This window comes from Astatotilapia calliptera, chromosome 12, assembly GCF_900246225.1.
Source record: "Astatotilapia calliptera chromosome 12, fAstCal1.2, whole genome shotgun sequence".
Lineage (NCBI taxonomy): Eukaryota > Metazoa > Chordata > Actinopteri > Cichliformes > Cichlidae > Astatotilapia > Astatotilapia calliptera.
In genome coordinates this window covers 8,543,113-8,567,441 of record NC_039313.1, presented here as the reverse complement: position 1 = coordinate 8,567,441, position 24,329 = coordinate 8,543,113, and the positions used below count along the sequence as shown (strand labels likewise).

At 40.9% G+C, this 24,329-nt stretch overlaps 1 protein-coding gene across 1 annotated transcript; it reads left to right on the top strand.

Moving 5' to 3' along the window:
- Positions 1-183: 183 nt before the first annotated feature.
- On the top strand, positions 184-22,970 carry araf (A-Raf proto-oncogene, serine/threonine kinase). The gene is made up of 16 exons (XM_026187774.1): positions 184-333; positions 1,851-2,088; positions 12,916-13,019; positions 13,788-13,890; positions 14,059-14,213; positions 16,521-16,619; positions 16,720-16,870; positions 16,963-16,990; positions 17,085-17,215; positions 17,339-17,541; positions 17,793-17,969; positions 18,137-18,183; positions 18,729-18,847; positions 20,403-20,534; positions 20,637-20,771; positions 21,336-22,970. The coding sequence occupies exons 2-16, from the start codon at positions 1,978-1,980 to the stop codon at positions 21,474-21,476; spliced, it is 1,836 nt and encodes a 611-aa protein (XP_026043559.1). The 5' UTR covers positions 184-333; positions 1,851-1,977; the 3' UTR covers positions 21,477-22,970.
- Positions 22,971-24,329: the final 1,359 nt, after the last annotated feature.

The following is a 24,329-nucleotide window of genomic DNA, read 5'->3' as shown; positions in this document are numbered from 1 at the left end:
TGTCAGTAACCCTAGTACAATCTTGTAACAGTTTTTTAAATTAATTAATTTACTCGTGATCAAAATATAATTAAAAAACAGATTAACATTTGTCATTTCCACCGGTTTTAACGCTGAACAATAATCACAGGTGTCTATACTCTTGCTGTAGTATACATGTGTGTCGTTACACAGCAGCTCCCACCGTTTGGATTGCAGCTTCTGTCCAATGAAAGAACGCGCCTACAGAAGTTGACCAATGAGCACAGAGCATTTATGGAGTTTTTCCGCTTTCCCCTGAAGTTCTTGACAGATTCGCCTCCAGATTGCGAGAATTCAAGATGGCCGTTACAGGTACGAGTTTAACTTTTTATTTATCCCAACTGTTTCAGAACACTGAGACGAAAGGAGATTTTGCTGTCACCGTAAGCACTGCATAGCACAATCTGGACCGTCCTGTGTTGAGCATGTCAAGGAAATTATTCGCTGCATATCTGAAAAGAGACTCTTAAGTAGGCACCAGCCTGACGCCGTGGTAAAACCCCTAAGTTTGCTAACCTTAGCAGGCTGGGACTCGCGTTAAAGCTTTTAACTGTAAACTGCGCTAGTGACTGAAGCAGCCACATAATCTCTCCCGTTCCAACTAATGCTAATGCTTAGCTATGCTAGTTTGCTAGCTGGTTGAGCGAAGAGGAATTTCCGAAAACTCTGATTACTTTGCTTTGTAGGAATTATGTTTTTATTATATCGCTTCGCACCTCCTTACTACAAATTACCTTGAAAGGCAGTCAGCTAGTTAGCCGGAGACAATTAACTCGCGCTCCAAGAGGAACATGGCTTCCCCAAACTCGAAATGTCATTTTACAAGGCAGTCGAATCCCATGCTAGGCTACCGGGCTAATATGAGCTAGCGTTAGCATCTTTCGGCTGTTAACCAAATGTGCAACTTTGTTTGTCAGCGGTTTGTTTCAATGTTAATTCCAAGCTCGCCCGGTCTCAAATATGAGCTACAACGTTTAGAAAAAGTTAGTTCTTGCTCCTGTAGGCCACTTTGCGAACACCTTAGTTGTTGGTGCCACTGGATTACAAGCTAACCGGTATATGGGACAATTCAAAACTCAGGAAAAAGCTTTCGCGAGGTTTCAGTGTTTGGGTTAATCAAACAACTGTTATTTTCAACAACACTTTAAAGTATGTGATTTTTAAACTTTAAAGTTTTTACTAGCGTGTTGTACAGTAGTTGAGACAGAAAATAGCACTCCCTCTTACTAATTTAATTGATTTTTATCCAAAAGAAATGGTAAAAGAGGGGGAAGACGAGTGCCAGGGGAGATTCGTGACAGAAGGACAGGAGCAAGATTGAAAGGTGTTTACAAGATGGTAGTGAGAGCTGCTATGATGTATAGTTTGGAGACGTTAACATTTTCATTAGGAGTGACTATGATGGACAAAATTAGAAATGAGTGCATCCAAGAGACACCTCAGGTTGAGCGGTTTGAAGACAAAGTTGGCCAAGGCTGAGTTGATTTGGATATGTGCAGATCATATCCAAATCAACTCCAAATCATATGTGGTGAACACAGGATGTTGAAGACTGATCTTCTAGACAAGGAGGAAAAGAGGAAGGTTTGGGGATGTTGTGAAGGAGAGGGGTACAGAGGGTTCGTGTGATAGATGAGGATGCTAGGGAAGGGTTATCGGAGGTAGATTTTCTGCTGTACAACCCCTAAAGAGAGCGACCAAAAACGTATTTGTAGTATTCTTCTAACATTAATTACCTATTAATGTTTATAAAAGTAGTTAAAGTCTGTGTGTTATCAATTTTATCATACCTATGTGCACTTTTTCATATTCTTTTTGTGTTTGTGTAGGTTCTAGGTAAAGGGCAAAACTCCTCTGGACCCCACTGTGCATGAAGCTCTCCTGAGGCTTTGGTGTCCAAGTACTGTGTCTTCCCTTCCCCCCCTGCCCTCCCCCAATTCCCTCCTGCCTCTCACCATGTCCTCCACCTCCTCCTCCTACTCCTCCTCAGGGGAGACCAGTCCAGAGGATCCACCCCGAGGTGGAGGAACCATCCGAGTCTACCTCCCCAACAAACAGAGGACAGTGGTGAGATACTTTTCTCCATGTTTGTCTTGACCAGTGACATTTTTTATATTAAACATTGTAACTATAAAAAGTGCCTTGTTTGATAGAAAACAATTGACATTTAACACTTCTGTAGGAGGGAGAAAAAATCTTCCATCACTGTTGGTTGTAACTGTAATTGCAGTTTGACATCTTTCAGAATGTGCTAATGAGTAAGCTAGTTGGACAGTTGGTATCAGGTTTCTCAGATGGTGCCTGCCACCATCGTCCTTTAATTTGACTTGTAATTCCTGTTAGATGTCAAGTTTTCATACACTGAAGCGTAGCTGTTGCATAGTCCTGTCACTATGTCAGTGTTAAATTTAGTGATATGAGTGGCAGTGTAGAGGACACTGTGTTCATGGCATTATCCAACATGAATCTCTGGGATTCATGTAGGAGCATTCTCCTTTTAAATCCTCAGTGTTTACAGGTGAGTTTTACTAGCTGTACAGATCCTTCCAAAGCACATCAAACTGAGCTTTTCCCTTCTCTGCTGGACCTTTTTTGTACAAATAATGAGCACATGTGCTAAATCTGTGTAGTATTAGCAGTAGGTAGGTAGGGCTGCCACAAACGATTATTTTGATAGTCGACTAGTCACCGATTATTTTTGCGATTAGTCGACTAATCAGATCATGCATCCATTGGATGTAAAATGTACAGCTCATTGCACCAGCATGCATCTGCTCTTATCTAACTATCATTAGATTACAGCTTTAAGTGTTTAAGTTATGTGCTAACTAAAAATAAAGACAAGATGTTAGTTTATAAAATTTTAATTAAATTTGCAGATTGTTTCGGTGGAGTTTAATAAACTCAGCCGTCTGCTCCTTGCTATCTAAAATATAACAGGACACCGGAGTATATTCTCGAGCATCTCACACTTCTGATAAGCAGTTGTCTGCTTGATGTTTATTCTGCTGTGTAAAAACTAACTTTAATCTCAGCCAAACCAATTTACTCAGGAACAAATAAAATACTGAAAAAAGCCAAACACAGTGGGTTTGAAAACGATTTTCTGGGAGTTTGGTGTTCTCACCGGCTCTAGTGAGCCTTGAACCCCGGCTAGCTATCGAGCTGGTGGGTAACAGACATATCCGAAAACTAAGGGTGCAACGATACACAAAATTCGCCCAAAATAAATTTAAGTAGCCAGAATAAAAAAAAGAGCAATTTTTTTTGATTGATGTTTTGTTTCCTTTACAATATTATACTTTAATGTATAATATTGTAAAGGAAACAAAACATTAATCAAAAAATTGTTGAAACACAAATTACAACATTGTATAAAAATTACAAACATCAACTCAAATACTTGGTTCTAATTGAACAGAAATTTCTATGAACTTGTAAGAACTGTGTAGGACATGAATCAGTCTGTCAGATCCTGAATTTGAAATTTCCACTGAAGTCACGGGTAAGAGGCAAGTGGAACCAAGATCTAGGCCATTTGCTTTTTGAAGTTTGCAAAGACTGCTAAATTTTGCCAGTGGTAGTTCACTCTTTGCAACATAGTACGCTGTTCTAAACAGATTTTTCAAGTTTATTTTTAGTTTGCAATTGGTGTTTTGTTCTGGGAAAAATATTGCAGACTAAGCAGTAATGCATTTCTTTCATTTCTCATGGGTTCTAATGGGGGCCTTTCTTAAAATGACTGGTGCCAGTAACAAAGGCGCTTGTCGACTCAGAAATCGAGGGAAAACCAACGACACACCCGGCAGAACATTGTTATTTACACGGGTGCACATAAGTGGTCCGCATGTGCGCATTCGCTGTCAAAATAAAAGATGCGCACCAGATTAGAAGTTGCAACGCGCGTTTGCGTCCATATAAAAGGCACTGTTTTTGTCCACTAGAGTGGGATTTTCACGGCACATTCTGCTCCACATCTCTGTGCGTTCATCATTTGTTTGAAGCCAGCTCACCTCCTGCAACCACTTTTCCAAGAATACGCGCACTCCTTCTGACATTTGTTTGGAGGTGGAGGAACACCAAAGTAATTGCTTTAAGAGTTCTAAACAAATGTCTGTCCTCCTCCAGAAAATCTTATGTACGCAAACACGCGTTGCAACTTCTTATCTTGTGCGCGTTTTTTATTTTGACAGCGAATGCGCACCTGCGGACCACCTATGTGCACCCCTGGTTATTTAGCTCGTCATATTGCAGCCACAGAAATTCTTTGTCCATGAAACCATAAAGCTGCACTTTATTTTTGCCTTATAGTCTGATTTGTCATAACTTTTCAGTTTTGCAGTAAGCTTTTCTTTGGCTGTCACTTCTTCACCCTGACCTGTCTTATTTGGCTCAGCAGAACTAAAATATATATACTGCTGCTTTTACACAGGCACTCACATAACGCTCAGCGATTCTCTGCGCGATCAACCTCTCACATGTTTAAGCTTGCTGCGGGAGATTTCACTTGTCATGTTTGCATAGTAAGCTAACAAATGATAAGACGATGTCAGAGGACATACAGTGGGGCAAAAAAGTATTTAGTCAGCCACCGATTGTGCAAGTTCCCCCACCTAAAATGATGACAGAGGCCAGTAATTTGCACCAGAGGTACACTTCAACTGTGAGAGACAGAATGTGAAAAAAAATCCATGAATCCACATGGTAGGATTTGTAAAGAATTTATTCGTAAATCAGGGTGGAAAATAAGTATTTGGTCAATAACAAAAATACAACTCAATACTTTGTAACATAACCTTTGTTGGCAATAACAGAGGTCAAACGTTTACTATAGGTCTTTACCAGGTTTGCACACACAGTAGCTGGTATTTTGGCCCATTCCTCCATGCAGATCTTCTCGAGAGTAGTGATGTTTTGGGGCTGTCGCCGAGCAACACGGACTTTCAACTCCCGCCACAGATTTTCTATGGGGTTGAGGTCTGGAGACTGGCTAGGCCACTCCAGGACTTTCAAATGCTTCTTACGGAGCCACTCCTTTGTTGCCCGGGCAGTGTGTTTTGGATCATTGTCATGTTGGAAGACCCAGCCTCGTTTCATCTTCAAAGTTCTCACTGATGGAAGGAGGTTTTGGCTCAAAATCTCACGATACATGGCCCCATTCATTCTGTCCTTAACACGGATCAGTCGTCCTGTCCCCTTGGCAGAAAAACAGCCCTATAGCATGATGTTTCCACCCCCATGCTTCACAGTAGGTATGGTGTTCTTGGGATGCAACTCAGTATTCTTCTTCCTCCAAACACGACGAGTTGAGTTTATACCAAAAAGTTCTACTTTGGTTTCATCTGACCACATGACATTCTCCCAATCCTCTGCTGTATCATCCATGTGCTCTCTGACAAACTTCAGACGGGCCTGGACATGCACTGGCTTCAGCAGCGGAACACGTCTGGCACTGCGGGATTTGATTCCCTGCCGTTGTAGTGTGTTACTGATGGTGACCTTTGTTACTTTGGTCCCAGCTCTCTGCAGGTCATTCACCAGGTCCCCCCGTGTGGTTCTGGGATCTTTGCTCACCGTTCTCATGATCATTTTGACCCCACGGGATGAGATCTTGCGTGGAGCCCCAGATCGAGGGAGATTATCAGTGGTCTTGTATGTCTTCCATTTTCTGATGATTGCTCCACAGTTGATTTTTTTCACACCAAGCTGCTTGCCTATTGTAGATTCACTCTTCCCAGTCTGGTGCAGGTCTACAATACTTTTCCTGGTGTCCTTCGAAAGCTCTTTGGTCTTGGCCATGGCGGAGTTTGGAGTCTGACTGTTTGAGGCTGTGGACAGGTGTTTTATATACAGATGATGAGTTCAAACAGGTGCCATTCATACAGGTAACGAGTGGGGGACAGAAAAGCTTCTTACAGAAGACGTTACAGATCTGTGAGAGCCAGAGATTTTCCTTGTTTGAGGTGACCAAATACTTATTTTCCACCCTAATTTACGAATAAATTCTTTACAAATCCTACCATGTGAATTCATGGAATTTTTTTTTTTCACATTCTGTCTCTCACAGTTGAAGTGTACCTCTGGTGCAAATTACTGACCTCTGTCATCATTTTAAGTGGGGGAACTTGCACAATCGGTGGCTGACTAAATACTTTTTTGCCCCACTGTAGTTGGTGCGCAAATTATTATCACTCACCAATGAGTGCTGTCGCTCTCTATACACAGTTCGCGCCATTGCAAAGTGAAAGCAAAAAAACAAGCGCAAATTCAAACGCGATTTCAATAGGTCACATATTGACAGTGGCTCACCGATGCCAATGACATAATTACCCAGCTACATTTCCGAAAGAATGCAAAAGCATTGACATATATTTTTCCTTCCTATGATAGGCCGACGGGCAGGGCAGAGATAGATTTTGGTAGCCCGACTGGAAAAATCGCTAGCCCCAGGACGTCGGGCTAGTGATTTTGCGAGCCCTGTATCTGATTGAGGAATCACTCATCTTTGGAAAAGAGAGTTTATTACAGAGAAATGGCTCTTTCCAAAATAAAAGCTATACTATACGCTTCTTCTGGACTATATTCTCTGCAGCATATTAAACATATCAGGTCCCCATAAGGAGAATCATGTGCATTGTATTAAAGTATATTCTTGAATGCTAAATGTACAACCCAAATTGCGTCCCCAAAAAGCTGTGTAAAATGTAATAGAGTGCAATGTTTACTCTGGTAAAGTTTGTAGCATGCGTGCTTGTTGTTTTTTGTCTGCTTCCACTTGATTTTGCACTAGGATTATGTCGGCGTAAATGTGCAGTCATATTCGTTGTGTTCCCACTAGTGCTGTCAGCGTTAATCTCGTTGAAATGACGTTAACGCCACAACACGGCAAATCTCCGTTAACGAGCTACCGCCGATCGCCCCGTGCGTGGGGCTGGACTGCCAACACGTTAACGAGCTAACTGCGCTAACACACTAGTTCCCACCCATGTAATTGAGCATTGTGTGGCACATCCAACATACTGTTTTACTTTAGTCCATGACGCTCTTACCTTCAGGGTCATACTTCACATGAAAACCAAAATATTTCCAAACGCCAGATCTGAATGAGGGTGGGGGAGGTTCAGTTTGCCATGTTGCAAGGAGAGCTTAACTTCTGTCTGGCTAGCTTGCCCTGCGCTCAGTGAATCTGCGTTCGACTACTCCGCCTAGGCTGCACTGTTGAGCGCAGATCCACTGAGCGCTCAACACAGACAGCATCATCAGAAGGAAAGTTGATAAAATAAATTAAAAAATGTTTATTGTTCGATACATATGCGTACCGAACCGAAAGCACTGTATCGAACAGTTCAATATCGATACGAGTATCGTTGCACCCCTACCGAAAACGTCAGAGCGCTTTTGAAAATATGTGATGTCTTGATAAACTGAGCAGATATTTGAAGTTTACACAGCTACATTCTTGCCTGGAAAATATGTTAAACGTTTATTTTGTGCCCCAGAAAGAATAATAAGAGTAATATTAAAACTAACTAGCTGCCGCTATTGTTGGAAACTGAGCAGGGCCGTGCTATGAATTCTGGGATGGGTTGGGCCACAAAGTATACACCCGACCCATCCTTCAAATTTGGGGAAATGAAGGGCGTATTTGTCAGCTGCATTTGTCGGAGTCTTCGAATTTGGACAGTCTTCGTCGTGTCACTGTAACGTAATCGGCCTACAAATGCAGGCACAGGAGGATGCGGTTTCTGAATTTGGACGCAGCTGCTATAACGGACACTGCTTCTTCTTTGAGGTTTAACGGCAGCTGGCATCCTTGTACATGCAGTGCTGCCATCTTCCTTTTCAGTCCATTATTACACTCTTAAATCCTACTACTTATTCCTGCGTCTTTTGGGATCTTACAAAGCTTCAAATGACGCGTCGACTATTAAATTAGTCGTCGGCGTAATCGTGACTAGTCAACATTATAAGGGAGAGACATGACACTCAGTCCCGAATAGAAATGTAGGGAAGAACTGAGTAACTGTGAAGAGGTTGGTTATTGAGTCCCTGCCTCCAAACCAGCCACAAAATGAGAGAACCTATTGGCCAATTGTGATGTGCTAACATAAGCACACAGCTGACGTTTGACAGTTCCACATGTGTGGTGGCAAGGGTATGTCACTACATATTATTGTAGCAGACAAGTAGGAAGGTGCTTTCTTACTTTTTGAGATAATATGAAGTGCTGTGTTGTTGTTATTTTTTTTTAAAATGTAATTGGTTTTTCTTCATTGGGATAACCAAAGGTGTTGATTGTGTTGGCTCTGTCAACCAAGCAATTAATGCCATAATTAGGGCTGCTCGATTATGGCAAAAATGATAATCACGATTATTTTCACTGAAATTGAGATCTCGATTATTTGACGATATTTATTTAACCCTTACGACCTACTATAGAACCAAGTCCGCCAGAGCTTATATTATTTTTTTACATGTTGTAGTGCCATTTGTGGGAGCATTTCAAGTTTCTATACAACTGTTATAGCCCATATTTTAATAATATGTATGCATTAAGTCCATAGTAACTACATTAATTGCAAAAAAGTGCAATAAACTACAAAAAAATTGAAAATAGTTTTTGTTTTGTTTTTTACATATATTTCTACTTGGAGAAATTTAAGAGGTTTATCCCTCAAAACTTTAAATACAAAAAAGTTGCAAAAAATAGTTTACAACAACAGGAAATCTATTTTGAGTGTCTTCATAGTTTTATTTTGGAGATACACTGCAGGAAAAACGAAAAAAACAATCCTATGATGCAAATTTGCAAAGAAAACAGCATGTGCATCAAAATAAACTATTTCCAGCAGTGCATTTCGAGTTCTAAGCATCCCAGAAACTATTCAGAAAAGTCAAACATGACTTATAAAAACACCAGTATAGGCTTTTAAAGCCTACAAGTAAAAAACTACATTTTCCGCGAAAATTATGTCACTTCCGGTTTCGGGCAGGAAATGGCGGACATGCGATAGTTCGCGCTGACGTCTGTTTCAATGTGGGAAGTGTTACGAACAGCTGATCGGATCGGCAAAGCGTGTTTCTGGAATATTATGTTTTTGTTCCTGCAAGCCCTTTTTATGCAACTTTTGCAAAGCTATATGTGGAAGGAAACCGTGACCGAGGACAACCTGATGGCATAAGATGCAAGTACAACTCCTCTGGTTTCATATGCAAAAAAAAAAAAAATATTGCGCTAGCTTACACGGTTCAGGTTCTACAGGGATTTAAAAATAGTTACACAAAACGGAGCATGCTGCTCTGACCGGCTTTAAAGGGTTAACAATAACAATGTATTGAATAATGACTTTAAATAATAATATAAAATAGTGTACAACACCACTGAAGTTTTTTTTTTTTTTTTTTTTTTTAACCTCTCTTTTCAACCAACGGCAGTCACTCTCCTCTCCAAATAACTTCTGCTTAGCTTTCCGAGCTTTTCGAGCTTCCCTCGGGTCCTCTTAATCAGCGGTCTCCAACCTTTTTTGCGCCAAGGGCCGGTTTATGCCTGACAATATTTTCACGGACCGGCCTTTAAGGTGTCGCGGATAAATGAGGGAGGGGCTAATAATCGGCTCAGTCATTTTTAATGATCGTTGAAAGCCCAGATCGTAATCGTGATTAAAATTCGATTACCGTATTTCCCGGACTACAAAGCGCACCTGAATATTAGCCGCACAAGCTAAAATCAGGGGAAAATCCTGTTTTGTACATACATTAGCCGCACCTGACCAAAAGCCGCAGGTGTTTCAATGTTGACTCATCATATGTAAGAGAATATGCACAAAGCGAATTGTCAGGAAAGAGACGGCTGTTTGGAGACATCACTTTTATTAATATTTTGAAAAACAAGTTATGGGTGCATATTTGCATAACTTTTTAGGTATATGTACAAGTAGCGGTAATTACAAGTACGAAACATGTACTGTGCTTCATAAATGAGTAACAAATGTAGTACATAATAACCTACAGCACACCAGAAAAATAGATTCGGACTACCTTTTAGGCTCAGGTGCAGTGACACTGTTTTAACAAGAAGAAAAGTCAGTCATTCACCACCATCTTTCTCTTCTTCCTGCGCACTAAAACCACCAAAGTCCTCTTCTCCAGTGTCGGATACAAACAGGCTCAGGATGGCTTCGTCATTCACTCTCCGCTTCTCTCCTTCGTTGTCACTTTCAAAACCAACCAAACAAATCCTCTTTGTCAGTTTCAGAGTCGAACACCCTCAGAAGGGCCGTGGCGGTGTCCTCCTCTCCATCATGCAACAGTCCAGCCCTTCGAAATCCGTTGGTGATCGTGGATGTTTTCACACTTTTCCACGCTGTCAGAATCCAATGGTGGAGTTGAGCATAACTTGCTTTTCGCAAGTTTATCGCCGCTCGTCATCCACACCTCCCGCTGAACGCGTAGCGCTACTTTGAAGTTTGCTTTTCGTGCTACTTCGTACGGCACTACGTTGCCTGGCGGATGGACATGTGACCAACATACCACTCTTGAACCCCGATCCTTCCGCCAGGCAACGTAGTGCCGTACAACAGCGGAACAAACAAAACAAATCCGCTCATGGACAATCCATAGAAAAGCCGCACCTGACTAAAAGCCGCAGGGTTCAAAGCTTGTGCAAAAAGTAGCGGCTTATAGCCCGACAATTACGGTAATTGAGCAGCCCTAGCCATAATGATGTGTAAATTGAAGTTATATTTATTTTTTAAAATGACATTTGGCTGGTGATTCAGTAGATATTTTTATTTTTATTTTCAGGTGACTATTGAAATAAAAGGTTTTATGGAGAGGTTCATTTAGATGGGGTCTCAGCCTAAGTTAGCGCCCAGATGTGTAAGCGGTAGTCGGGATGTAGTTCAGTTCGTTTCATTTTGAAAAAGGTTAGTTCAGAATCGTGTTTATTGGCCAAGTATATGTGCAGACACATACAGGGAATTTGGTTCTGGTAGATGGTGGCTCTCAAGCACAGCAATGTAAATCTCTCACACACACACACACACACACACACACACACACACACACACACACACACACACATCTATATACACACATTACACATACATACACAAAGCTGTGTAAACAACTATAGATAACGAATCTAAACTTGTATACATAAAATACAGAAATGAAATGAGGTGGAATGAATACTACAGAATAGGGCTGCCACAAACGATTATTTTGATAGTCGACTAGTCACCGATTATTTTTGCGATTAGTCGACTAATCAGATCATCATCCATTGGACGTAAAACGTACAGCATATTGCACCAGCAGCATCTGCTCATATATAACTATCATTAGCTTACAGCTTTAAGTGTTTAAGGTATGTGCTAACTAAAAATAAAGACAAGATGTTAGTTTATAAAATTTTAATTAAATTTGCAGATTGTTTCGGTGGAGTTTAATAAACTCAGCCGTCTGCTCCTTGCTATCTAAAATATAACAGGACACCGGAGTATATTCTCGAGCATCTCACACTTCTGATAAGCAGTTGTCTGCTTGATGTTTATTCAGCTGTGTAAAAACTATAACTTTAATCTCAGCCAAACCGATTTACTCAGGAACAAATAAAATACAAAAAAAAGCCAAACAATAACATGTTTAAGTTATCTAAGTGACTTATGTATGTTTAACCCGAGTAGCGAAAGAAGGCGGTGGGTTTGAAAACGATTTGCCGGGAGTCCGGTGTTCTCACGGGCTCTAGTGAGCCTAGCTAGCTATCGAGCTAGTGGGTAACAGACGTCTCCGAAAACGTCGGCGCGCTTTTGAAAATATGTGGCGTCTTGATAAACTGAGCAAATATTTGAGGTTTACACAGCTACGTTTATTTTGTGACCCAGAAAAGAATAATAAGAGTAATTTTAAAACTAACTAGCTGCCGCCGTTGTTGGAAATTGAGCTGGGCTGCGCTATGAATTCTGGGACACAGCTTCTTCTTCTTCAGGGTTTAACGGCAGCTGGCATCCATGCAGTGCTGCCCTCTTCTGTTTCAGTCCGTTATTACACTCTTAAATCCTACTACTCATTCCTGCGTCTTTTGTGATCTTACAAAGCTTCAAACGACGCGTCGACTATTAAATCAGTCGTTGACGATTTTGATAGTCGACGTAATCGTGACTAGTCGACTAATCGTGGCAGCCCTACTACAGAATGTACATAAGGTGCAGTTGCAGTCTGGCAGTGGGAGCAGTGTGACAGGTCAACTGTTAAGAAGGGAGATGACGAGGGGAAAGAAACTGTTCCTATGTTGGGTGGTCCTGGTCTGCAGGCTTCTGTACCGTCTGCCAGAGGGCAGCAGATCAAAAAGTCTGTGTCCAGGGTGTGAGGGGTCTGTGATGATTTTCCCTGCCCGTTTCCTGATTCTTGAGAGGTACAGATCCTTCTAGTTCTGCTCAATCCACCCACTATTACTCTAAACCTTTAGGTGTGTGGTACAGAAAGAACGGTTGATTTGCTCATGGTATTTCCTCCCATCTGCAGCTCTTCAGACAAGAGACATGATGCCCCTTTTTGTCTTTCTTGTTTGTTCTCCTGTGTGCACCTCTAAATAGGGAAGGGGAGATGAGAGAGATGGCGACAGAGACTGAGGAATTTATTTCCCACTTACAGCATGAAGAAAAAGCTGGAAAGCAAAGAATCATATTCAGCCACATTTACATGTAGCTTTACATTCCACATTCCTAAACACATAATGGGAACAGTAACCTGCATCATCTAATGTAATGTTTGTTTCTTGTATGGTCAAAATTGATGCTCTTTGTTACTGCCATTTTACCCAAGTGTTACCTGTGTGATCAGAGAATGTCATGTCAAAGTCACACGTATTCAAATATGGCATTCTGTTTTCAGGTGAATGTCCGCCAAGGACAGACTGTGCATGAGATTCTAGATAAAGCGCTCAAAGTGAGAGGCCTGAGCCAAGAGTGCTGTGCTGTATTTCGCCTTCTAGGAGGGTAAGATTGCACTGCTGTTTGTGCCACGTCCTCTCACATCATATTGGAAAATGACTTTGCATTCCTTTTAGCCCACATGAAACTCTGAGAGGCAATAGTGAACAGCTGTCACAAGACTACATGTTAGACAAACACATGTATATAACAGAGGCTGAAGATGTAATGTGAAGTTGATTCAAAGGCTGAAACGGTAGAAAAGTCAATATGCATTGATAAACAACTAATATACAATTAATTATTCATTGTGTATTTTTTTTTTTTTTTGTTACCATAATGCATTTGAAGGGTTTCCTGTGTAACGATGGGTAACATTCCTATGCTTCATTAAATATTAAAACAGTCTTAACAAAGGGAAAGAATCACTGACCTTCTGTTCAAACTTTAGCTACGCTAGTAGAATCTCAGGATAAAAGTTGGAAATGACCATGAAAGATCCACTTTAAAGAGAAAAATGAATGAAAGTAAAAATTTTACTCTAGCTGTCTGTGAACATTCAACAGCTTAAAGGTAGAATTTGTAATTTAGCAGTTTTGATGCTTCAACATAGTTGTAAACTGTTTTCTCGCACCATAAACAGTTGTTGACATTTCTGAGAAACTCATTGATATACAAATTAAGTGCATTGGTCAATTAGGATAATGAAGACCTCTCCGTTGTTATTTTTTTGTTATCTTAGCCATTTTAAACCTTGAAAGGGGTTTCAATATTGGTGATATGTACAAAGAGTGTTTAAATTGCTTCTAAATGTTCCTTTTTTTGCCCCTCTAGTCGAAAAAGACTGACGGACTGGGACACAGACATAACTCCTCTAGTTGGAGAGGAGCTTTTAGTTGAGGTCCTGGATGATATTCCCCTGACCATGCACAACTTTGTAAGTATCTCACATACCTGTGTATAAAATGTTCATAGCTTATGTGAAATACCTTTTGTTCATACGTTTTTGGCCTGTGATACTCTAATTGAATTGCTGCTGTTTTTAGCCTTGATGGTCTTAAATGTTATTACTGCAAAGTAAATTTCATGAACTCTATCTGTATAGGTACGCAAAACTTTCTTCAAGCTGGCTTACTGTGATTTTTGCCACAAGTTCCTTTTCAATGGCTTCAGATGTCAGACATGTGGCTACAAGTTTCACCAACACTGCAGTAGCAAGGTCCCCACCGTGTGTGTGGACATGGATACTATAAGAGAGCGGTGAGTTGGAGTAGTGTTTATCGTTGGCTGTACCAGATGCTTTGCTGGTAATATTTCACCAAGAGAAGGTGGCTAGTTGGAAAATAAGTCCTATTTTTAAGGAGGGCCACAATTCTATGGATTCAGACGATATTTTCCAGACTTTGCAACATGATGTCGACATACAGGCCATACAGTTTTTTGTTGTTTTTTTAATTTGTTAGTTGTTGTGTTTTTTATAGCTGCCATGTTGCCCTGTAATTTTGATTACAGTGGCTGAGATGAACATTGTATTCTGGTTAATCATGTTTTATGTAGAGACATACATAGTAAGCCTTTTGTGATCTTTAAAGGCTTACATAGTAAGCCTTTAAAGATCACAAAAGGCTTTTAAATGCTCTTTCCTCATTTCCACCTCATCCTCTTCACCTCAAGCCTCATCTCCTGAACTGCAGTCAAGGCTCTAGCACACAAAAACATGCAAAAACATGCTTCTTTATTCCCAATATTATTGCAATTACTTATTGTAATTAGACTCCAGACAGCTGACTGCCAACTAAACGGCTGGTTATAAGAGTTGGCCAGCTAACGTTAGACTGCAGTGTCCTAAAAATCACACTTTCCTTCTGATAAACAGTTTGAGTGTATTCTCCTTGTGTATAGGAGTTTGTCCGCTAAATGTTTAAGTTCAACAATGTTGGATCCACTTCAAAGAGAGTTTCTCTAAATGCTAACAGCAGCGTTTACAAAAGAAAAGGTCAGGATATGTGTGTGAAGGTTCTTGGTCATCCTGGTCATTGTCGTCTAAGGAGCTGTGAATTGAAGAAGCTTCTCGGATCAGAGGTGAAACGTCTTCCAAGAAACTCAAAGTTCGGACGTTTTTCTTTCCGAGCTCCTTAGTTCAGGATATCCTCAACAACTCACTCAACTCATATTGGCCTCTTTCACTGTCTTAGCTGACTAACACGTTTCTCCTAGAAGAGCCAACGTAGCTAGGATTATGAACTTGAATTGGGAGGGTTAAAAAAACCAAAAAAATCCCAACAACAACATTTAGTTGACTGCAATCTGCCATCTACTAAAATCTAATGATTTTTACACACTGTAATTTTCCTTCTGCACTCTTAAAATAGTCTTTTACTTTAGTCTTTGTAAATAACTTTATTGGGACTGATTGATTAGAGCAGGGCGATATGACCAAAAATATTTATCACAATATACATTTGATAACGATATAATTGACACTAGACAAAATACTTTACAACTCCACAACTTTGATGGGGTTTTTTTTGCTCTAATAATTTATTTTCACTTAAAAAACCAAAAAAAAAACCAAAAAAAAAAAAACAGCTGCCTGTTTATGTGCGTTCTCTAGTTAAAGTTAAAGGCAGTGGAAATTGGCTGACATATAACCATGTATAATATCCACAAAACTTAGAAAGAGGTTATACACACACAATACGGTAATATTATGTTGACGCACAGTACGTATCACTCCGAGGCTCCTACCTACGATAGCCATAATGCTCCAACAATCCATCAAGCGGTGCGGGTTCGTAGCTTAGCAAAGTCGTACTAAAACATTTGACAGATTTTTCCAGCGCCGTGTACGACATAAAATCGTTTCGAGGTCAGTAAACACAACCAGAATTCATAAGGCACAAGGGATTATAAGGGGCACTGTTGATTTTCAGAAAAATCAAAGGATTGATTTTAAGTGCCGTATTTTCCAAAAAACACGGTAATAACGACGGCCCGCTAGCATGCGCTACCAAAAATAGTGCTTTGTCGTGTATCTGACAGACAAAAGCTAAACCAGTGCCACACCACTGAAGTTGCAGCATTTTTACAAACCAATTCTGGTTCATCCGTTTTATTCAACGATCCGCTTTCGCCCTTCTCATTCTCCGTCGCCGCCCTGCTTTTTCCACCATGTGCGTATGAAAACAAAGGCACAAACAAACAAAAAACAAAGTTTTACCCATATTCTATCGCGGTATTTCATTTTCTTATCGTTGCCGAACGTTATACCAGTGTTAACGTGAACGGTATGATATGGCCCAGCCCTAATGATGTTGAAAAACAATTAAAACACCTGAAGTTCTTAAAATTCAGAACAGTTTCAGGGAAAAATGGAGATATACGGACCATCTTTTTGTGATGTGCCTAGATGATCAGATTCAGACTTGACATTAAAAAAACGGTGCAAATATGCACTTACTAAATTATTTAGTACTAAATAACAGAAATTTTGCACATAATTGGAGCCTGAATAGTATGAAACTTCTGTGATATTGTTTAATTGTTTTCTTTCAATCCTATGTCCAGTTCTGATCCCAGTCCTTGCCCAGATGGATACCCACAGATAATACTGCCAGAAAATTCCCCCACGCAGAGCAACCCAGCCTTAACCCCAGAGCCTTCTGGGTAAGCTGGGCAGATGGCGTTCTATCAAAATTGCAGCATTGCTTTATTTTGTGAAATGTATATTTTAATCAAAATTTTGGCCTTCTTTCTTTTTGCTCAGAATGGGCCACCTGTCCCCATCCCCGTCCTCAACCTTTCACTTCCCCATGTCAGGCGGAGATGGTCAGTCTCTACAGAGGCATCGCTCCACATCTACTCCCAATGTTCATATGGTCAGCACATTGGACCCTGCTTCTGCCATGATTATAGAGGTCGGTGTTGGCTGCTTGTTTGCTTTTGCTTGAAGGATTGTCACCTCCACTGTGTATTCATCAAAATAACTTTGTTGCATATCTCCTCTTAGGAAGCACTAAAGTTCAACAACACAATAGGTATGCTTTCCATTTTTCCCCCTCTCTTCTGTTTTAGAATACATTTGTTATTCTATGTATGACACTTATGTTGTGCTGTCTCTTGTTGCTGCAGGTCCTGAACCCTCACCTAAGCCCTCCACCAGCCCGCCCTCTTCTTTTGGCTCTCCAGGGAAGAAGCCACCAAAGTCCCCTTCGGAACCCAGGGAGCGCAAGCCCTCGTCCTCTGATGACAAAAAGAAAGTGGTAGGGTGTCTTTAACATTGTTCACAGGCCACTGGTCACTTTACATATTCACAAGGGCAACCTTTGAATGCATTGAACTGCTATCTCTTTTTAACAAATTTAACAGTCAATCTGTTGTTTCAGCACCGAGGAGGCAACAGAGATTCAAGTTACTACTGGGAAGTCCACTCTCGAGAAGTCAACATCCAGAAGAGAATAGGTTCTGGCTCCTTTGGAACTGTCTTCAAGGGAAAGTGGCATGGAGATGTGGCAATCAAGATCCTCAAAGTCAAAGAGCCAACGCCTGAGCAGTTACAAGCCTTTAAAAATGAAATGCAGGTGTTGCGGTGAGCAGTGGTTTACATGACTTTAACTTGGTTTTATTTGCACAAATCTTTCCACAACTGCTGCTGGTGGTGGAGTTATTAATAATGATAATGATATTAGTATTATTAACGCTGCATAAACTGGTTTTATTAACACCAGTTCACATTGTTATAGCACTTTAATTTAACTCTTAACAATGTGGTGACTACAACTTTCTGACTGCGGATGAGGTAATGGAATTTCTAAGTTTCACTATTTCTGTTCTCTACAGGAAGACCCGCCACGTCAACATCCTGCTGTTCATGGGCTTCATGACTAAGCCCAACTTTGCCATCATCACACAATGGTGTGAAGGCAGCAGCCTGTACCGCCATCTGCATGTCTTAGAGAGCAAGTTTGATACTGTGCGTCGCATTGATGTGGCCAGACAGACAGCACAGGGCATGGAGTAAGACTTGCTGCAATATTCCATTTCACCATCATCACTTAGTCAGGCCAAGTAGCAGACATAAAGTCTTTTTGTAGTGCAAGAAGCTCATTCTGTATACAAATGTTTGGCACCCATGAATTTAATTTACTAGTTTTCAAATTGGGTTTTTTTGCTTTTTCTTTCAGCTATCTTCATGCAAAGAACATCATTCACCGAGACATGAAATCAAACAGTATCCTTCTCTTGTGCATGGTGTACATAAGTGCAGTCATTGTGTGTTTCTGAGTTTAGATAGCTGTACCTTTTTAACCCGTAATCACACGTGCTAATTTGAGCCTCATGCTCTGCAGTTATTAAAGGTTTAACAACACACAAAAAGCATTTCCTTTTAATAGACAGTGATATACAGAGCAGCCAAACCATTAAAACTGTGATGTGTCAGTACTCTTAACACAAGAAACAAACTCTATGCTGACTCTTACCTTGAAGACACCTCTCCCTTGTTTTCATGAAGAGGCCAATTTTAAGATGATACGGTGCATCGCTGCTGTCAGGGACAAACATTTGAATTTGAAACTGAGGTATTAAATTTGAGTTTGTCGAGTCATTCCACACTGTCAGGTGGACATTTCTTTGTTTCCCATTGTTTACTTTGGGTAGTTTCCTCTGTCAGTCTCACTTTTTATAACTTCTTTCTTGTGAAATGTTTATGCAGTAACTGATACCATGAAAACGTCCAGCAGCTGTCTGTTGTATTTTTCTGAGATTTGCTGCCAGATATTTTTCTCCATGAGGGCTGGACTGTTAAAATCGGTGACTTTGGCTTGGCTACAGTGAAGGCTCGATGGACTGGTTCTCAGCAGGTAGAACAACCCAGCGGATCCATTCTCTGGATGGTAAGGATACTTAACATGTTTATTGTAGAGCTCAGAGTCTATATGACATTTTAAGGCCAGTAGGGGGAGCAGTTTTTGAAAAGATTTTGGGTTTTATAGAACACTAGAGCAAAATGAGCCTCTGCTCCTTTGTATGAGTACTCAATTCTGTTTCAGATGAGTTCTTGGGCTAAATTGCTAGTTTCAAGTCCTATTAAATTTGAAAATTTCAGTTTAAGTTCAGCATACAGAATCTCTTGTTTTGCCAGTCGGATCCACCTGTCCTCGTGACATTGATTTTAAAAATCCAACATGGCAGCAGCTAGAACATTTAACTTGACTCTTGATTACATGGTAAATGGACTGATTCTTATATAGCGCTTTTCTACTCTCCGGAGTACTCAAAGCGCTGTATACAACATGCCTCATTCACCCGTTCACATAAGCACTTCTAAACACAAGTGCAAACTAATCTACATTCACACTCCGATGAACGCATCCGAGGGCAACTTGGGTTTAGTATCTTGGCCCAAGGATATTTGACATATAGATTGGGGAAGCCAAGGATCGAAGCACCAACCTTCCAATCAGTTGCTGATCTGCTCTACCACCTGAGCCACAGCCACCCGTACATGAACTGTGGCTGTGTCTTCTTTCACCTTCAGTCTGACATTGCCCTTACTTAAATTGTTTTCTACGAGGGAGCTTTTTTCCCTCCTAACTAGTTACTAAAGACCAATGGCTCTGTCTGAAATCTAATGTGTTTAAGTCCCCACTGATACATCGCTATGCCGACAGACATAACAAACTGCAGTGTCGGTCATTAGTGTTATTACTCCTCGGTTCTAGCTTGGCAACAGTGTTGATCCTGCCCGTGGCCACAATTGGCTGATTATCCAGCTTCCCACAGCACTCATTGGGCAGGTTCCTTTTTCTATTGGGACTGTTGTGTCATGTCACAGTGCCACATGTCAGTCAAGTTGGTGGAGTTGACTGAAATCATGCACCAAAGAGATGTCAGGTTCTGACTGTGCTGGGTGCCACACACCACAAAAAAACAGTTTTGGTAAAGAAATTGTTGATCTTTAGTAATACTTTTACATCATGTCATTCTTCAGCTGCTGATACTTGCAAAATGAGCGGCTGATGCATACTATTACCGATGCATGTTAATGTTGTCCTTTATAACCTGTGTACATCTTGAGTCTTGACAGGTTAAGTTATATTGTTTGTTTGACGACTTTTCTTGAAAAGTGATTACTGTAAATAACATCAAGTCACATCTGTATCATTAACTGTAAAGCAGAATAATAGAAATATGATGGTTTTTCATTGTATATTGGAACCCTGGAAGTTTTCCATCCACTTGTTTAAACACTGTAAAGGTCACACGCACATTATTTGATAGACCCTATATCCATACATGCAGTTTTTATGTACAAGGGTTTGTAGTGTATTTGCTTCTAATCTGGTTAAGTCACAACATCTTTACAAAAAGCTAAATTAGTGTAATCGGTAGTGTTAAAGTACCTCTTTGTCAGTTTTTAATTCATTTTTTCCTCTCTCCTCTCATTAGGCTCCTGAGGTGATCCGCATGCAGGACACAAACCCATACACGTTCCAGTCAGACGTATATGGCTACGGAGTAGTTCTGTTTGAGCTGATGTCAGGAACCCTGCCTTACTCCAATATCAACAACAGAGACCAGGTTGACTTGTGGCCCAGTTTCTTAAGCTGTCTTCAGACCTTTGATGTAATACTTACATTTGTTCTGTAGCTCACCTTGTTCGGTCCTCTTTTTCTTTGTCAGATAATCTTCATGGTTGGACGTGGTTACCTGTCTCCAGACCTCAGTAAGCTGTATAGTACCTCACCCAAAGCAATGAAGAGGCTGATCGTCGACTGCCTGAAGTTTAAACGTGATGAAAGGCCCCTTTTTCCACAGGTCAGTCTTGTATGGTTTATCGTTTATCACTTTAATAAAAAATATCCTGCAATGTTAAAAGGTCCTGTGACTCGACATTCTAAGGGCTTTCTTTAAATTTAACTTGAAACTTTTACTTTATCCAAAACTTTTGGCGACAACTGGGTTCTGTCAGAAAGATGATCATTTATTGTAGGGATCGAACCACCAACCTTCCGATTAGTAGTTGACCTACTGTACTGCCTGAGCCACAGCCACTCCTCTGTATCAATCTAAAGAGGATTTGTTTTTGGAAGAATTTAGGTGAACATAAAGACCTGGAGAAATTTTTGATGTAAAGCAAGATACAGCAGGACTGTAGGCCACCAGTGAGGAATCTTGCACAGGATGCTTTAATGAAAGTTCTGGAAAAGCAAATCGGAGTGCTCAATACAAATAATTTGCAAGACATGGACGTGTCATTGTAGTTGCCTGTAAATTCATACTATCCTTTAAATCAGGTGACTGCCAAACCATATGCAATGTAGTTGCGTAATGTTGACAAAACTAGTCTGTAATTTTCCTAATATTTCTGTCCTTCCTCAGATTCTGGTGTCCATTGAGCAGGTGCAAGATTTGCTGCCGAAAATCGAGCGGAGTCGCTCCGAGCCGTCGCTCCATCGAGCTGTCCATGCTGAGGACCTGAACCCCCTCCTGTTCCACACCACCAGGCTCATGCCCCTCTAAGCTCTCCACAGCACACAGCAAAGAGGCCGCCAACCTGTCAAGGACCACAGCATTCCAGTGCCTCAAAGAGGCCACAGCTGGCTGCTCTCCACCATTGTGGAGCTGCAGCTCTCAGCAGCAAAACTCAGTAACAGACTGTAGAAGTAACCTTAGTCTGACAGTGAATTTTTTTTTTTTTTTTTCCCTTCAACAAATGACACGCACATGCCCATCAGGTGAAAGAAAGACCTTCTGTTTGTAGACATGTGTAAAATGTCTGCTCTTGCCAGCTGAGAAAGTCAATCGACATCTCGACTTGTATTTGGCTCTTAGACCTGCTTTGGAGTTTCAGTTGTTCTAAAGAAACTCACATGGTTGCACATACAGTGCAAAAGAGTCTAATTCAGATCTTTGAGGACTTAAATCAGTCATGGAGCTGGAGCCACTGGTTCAAGTCACATGATCCACTTACATACTCCATGCTCAGCGGGCATGTGCCCCTTTCACTGTAACACAGCATAAATGGAATGGGGACCTGAGATGTAACGCCACTCATTTGAAAGCAACTCTTTTTGAATACGTGCCTGACGTGATATGTTTTGTAAAAGGTTAGATGTTTGCCCCCAGTGTGGACTTTCAGCATTTACTGGTCTTGCAAATATCTATACAAGACCTGGCAACTTAGAACACTGAACTATGCAAAGAAGTTTATGGGAAAAAAATGTATACCAGTTGCTCATTTAACCTGTTATAGTCTTTTGCTGTACATGAAGCAAAGCAGTGAAAGGCCTGGAGGTAGATATTTTCTTTCACTAACATAAAACATAAATGTATCTTGTCAGGTAGATATTCTTCAAATAGGAACTTTGAAATTCACTAAATTCATCTGAGGATCAAGTTTCCATTGATGCTGTTTGTGGGGGGATGGAAAGTCAGTGAGAAGGGCCTGGCAGAACTGGCTGCATGTCCAAATTTAAACATTACAAATTACAGTTTGAGGGTTTGAAAGTTATCCCATTCCTTAAATCCTGTGTTTAGTCTTAAGAATGTGCTGTTTCAAACAAACTTTTAGTAAAAGCAGTTGCCCACCCCTCTACCCTTTTCAAGTCCTGAAACATCACCTAACTTGTGTCACTTACCAGGCAACACTGTGATACTTTTAATGTTCCAAGTCCACTGAACACGGGGACTAAATGGTTAGGATCAATACTTCAGCAGTGGATGTTATTCATTTCTAAACCAAAATGTTTTCCAAAGTGAGATGTTAGTCAGGTCATCAGAGGACATTGTTGTTAGAAATGTACAGATGTAGTTTCAAGGGCTCAACAGATGGCTCATTTCAATTCCAGGTGTAAACTGAGGTTTCCATGTTGAGGCACGCACCTTACAGCTCTCACACTGCAGGAACAGCAGAGTGCCAGCCTCTGCACCACATGGGCTTAAGTGGTTTGTTGTATTGCTGCTACATATTGTGAGTGTTTTGTACACCTTAAAGATTGAATTGCTTGGTACACAGCTTCAGCAGTGTTGGCTAGTTTTTCCACACTCCAGAGGTCCATTCTCCAATGCTGCAGTCCCTCGTCCATAGTTCACTCACACATGTCCGCATATTCTCAAAATATTTCTATAGGTGTGGGGCATGCCTTAAAACTGTGAGAACCTTGGTTGATTAGTTGTTCTAATTTAGGCTTGAAGAGGTGTGTACATTTTTCACAAAAGTGAGATCACATCTAAAGGCAAATGTGCAAACTCTGTTGTGATGGCCACAAATCTACTCTGAAGAAATAGCTGAATTATTAAAATCTGTAGTATTCAGAGAACAGAACAAATGTCAGGGTTGTCTAGTTTGCTCGTCCAGCCGTTTGTATGTTACCCACCAGGAGATTGCTTTAAGCTTGTATCCAGTTGATTTTTCTTTGGTGGGATGCTCACTTGTTATGAATGAAAGCCCTGCATTTTATTTTCCTGAGATTGAATTAGTTGCCGCACAGCAAGAAGGTCCTGAGTTCAATTCCACCATCAGGCCGTGTGGAGTTTGCATGTTCTCCCCATGTTTGCGTGGGTTCACTCCGGGTACTCCGGCTTCCTCCCACCGTCCAAAGACATGCAGCTTGTGGGGATGGGTTAATTGGATAATCTAAATTGCCACTAGGTTTGAATGTGAGTGCGAATGGTTGTCTGTCCCTGTGTGTTGGCCCTGTGACAGACTGGTAACCTGTCCAGGGTGTACCCCGCCTCTCGCCCTATGACAGCTGGGATAGGCTCCAGTGCCCCCCGTGACCCTGAAAATGATAAGCGGAAGTGAATGGATGGATGAATTAGTTGAATATTTACTCGCCTCTGTGCTTGTAACACACCGAGGTGGCTCGGTCCTGCTTCATGATGTCTTTCAAAGAAATACGCATGTGCTCAGGGTTCAGCTGGGCTGGTTTAAAAGCTAGTAGCCTTAGCTGGTGATCAGTGATAGTGTGTGGCCTTGTTTTGGGGGTTTGTGGAGAGAGAGAGAGAGATAGATATATCTAGATAGATATCTAATTTGTTTTTTTCTTTTTGCCCCTCTTTCAGCCCCTCATTTTTGCTCATTGTAATACTGGTGGGGAAATATTGTCTTAAAAAGCCTTTACTCATCTTTACTTAAAGCTTATCAGCCACAACAATTTCATTGCCATCAACAAAAAGCAGGATACTGAAGATCAGCCACTGCTCTTCTTCAGTGTAATCCTTTGTAGATTTGTAGTACTGACTAATGAAAGAAATGGAAACGATAGTCATATCTACAGAACCTTTAGTTTCTCCTTCAGCTGGACTGTTAGCATCTTCGGGCTAGTGCTCACAGGTTGACCTGACAATGCAGTCACTCAAAGCAGATTTAAT

Excerpts from the sequence above, each read along its gene's own strand:
- araf (XM_026187774.1), top strand. The coding sequence starts at position 1,978 with ATGTCCTCCACCTCCTCCTCCTACTCCTCCTCAGGGGAGACCAGTCCA. Across the intron at positions 13,891-14,058 it reads CCCTGACCATGCACAACTTT|GTACGCAAAACTTTCTTCAA; the intron begins GTAAGTATCTCA and ends CTATCTGTATAG. Across the intron at positions 20,535-20,636 it reads ATATCAACAACAGAGACCAG|ATAATCTTCATGGTTGGACG; the intron begins GTTGACTTGTGG and ends TTTCTTTGTCAG.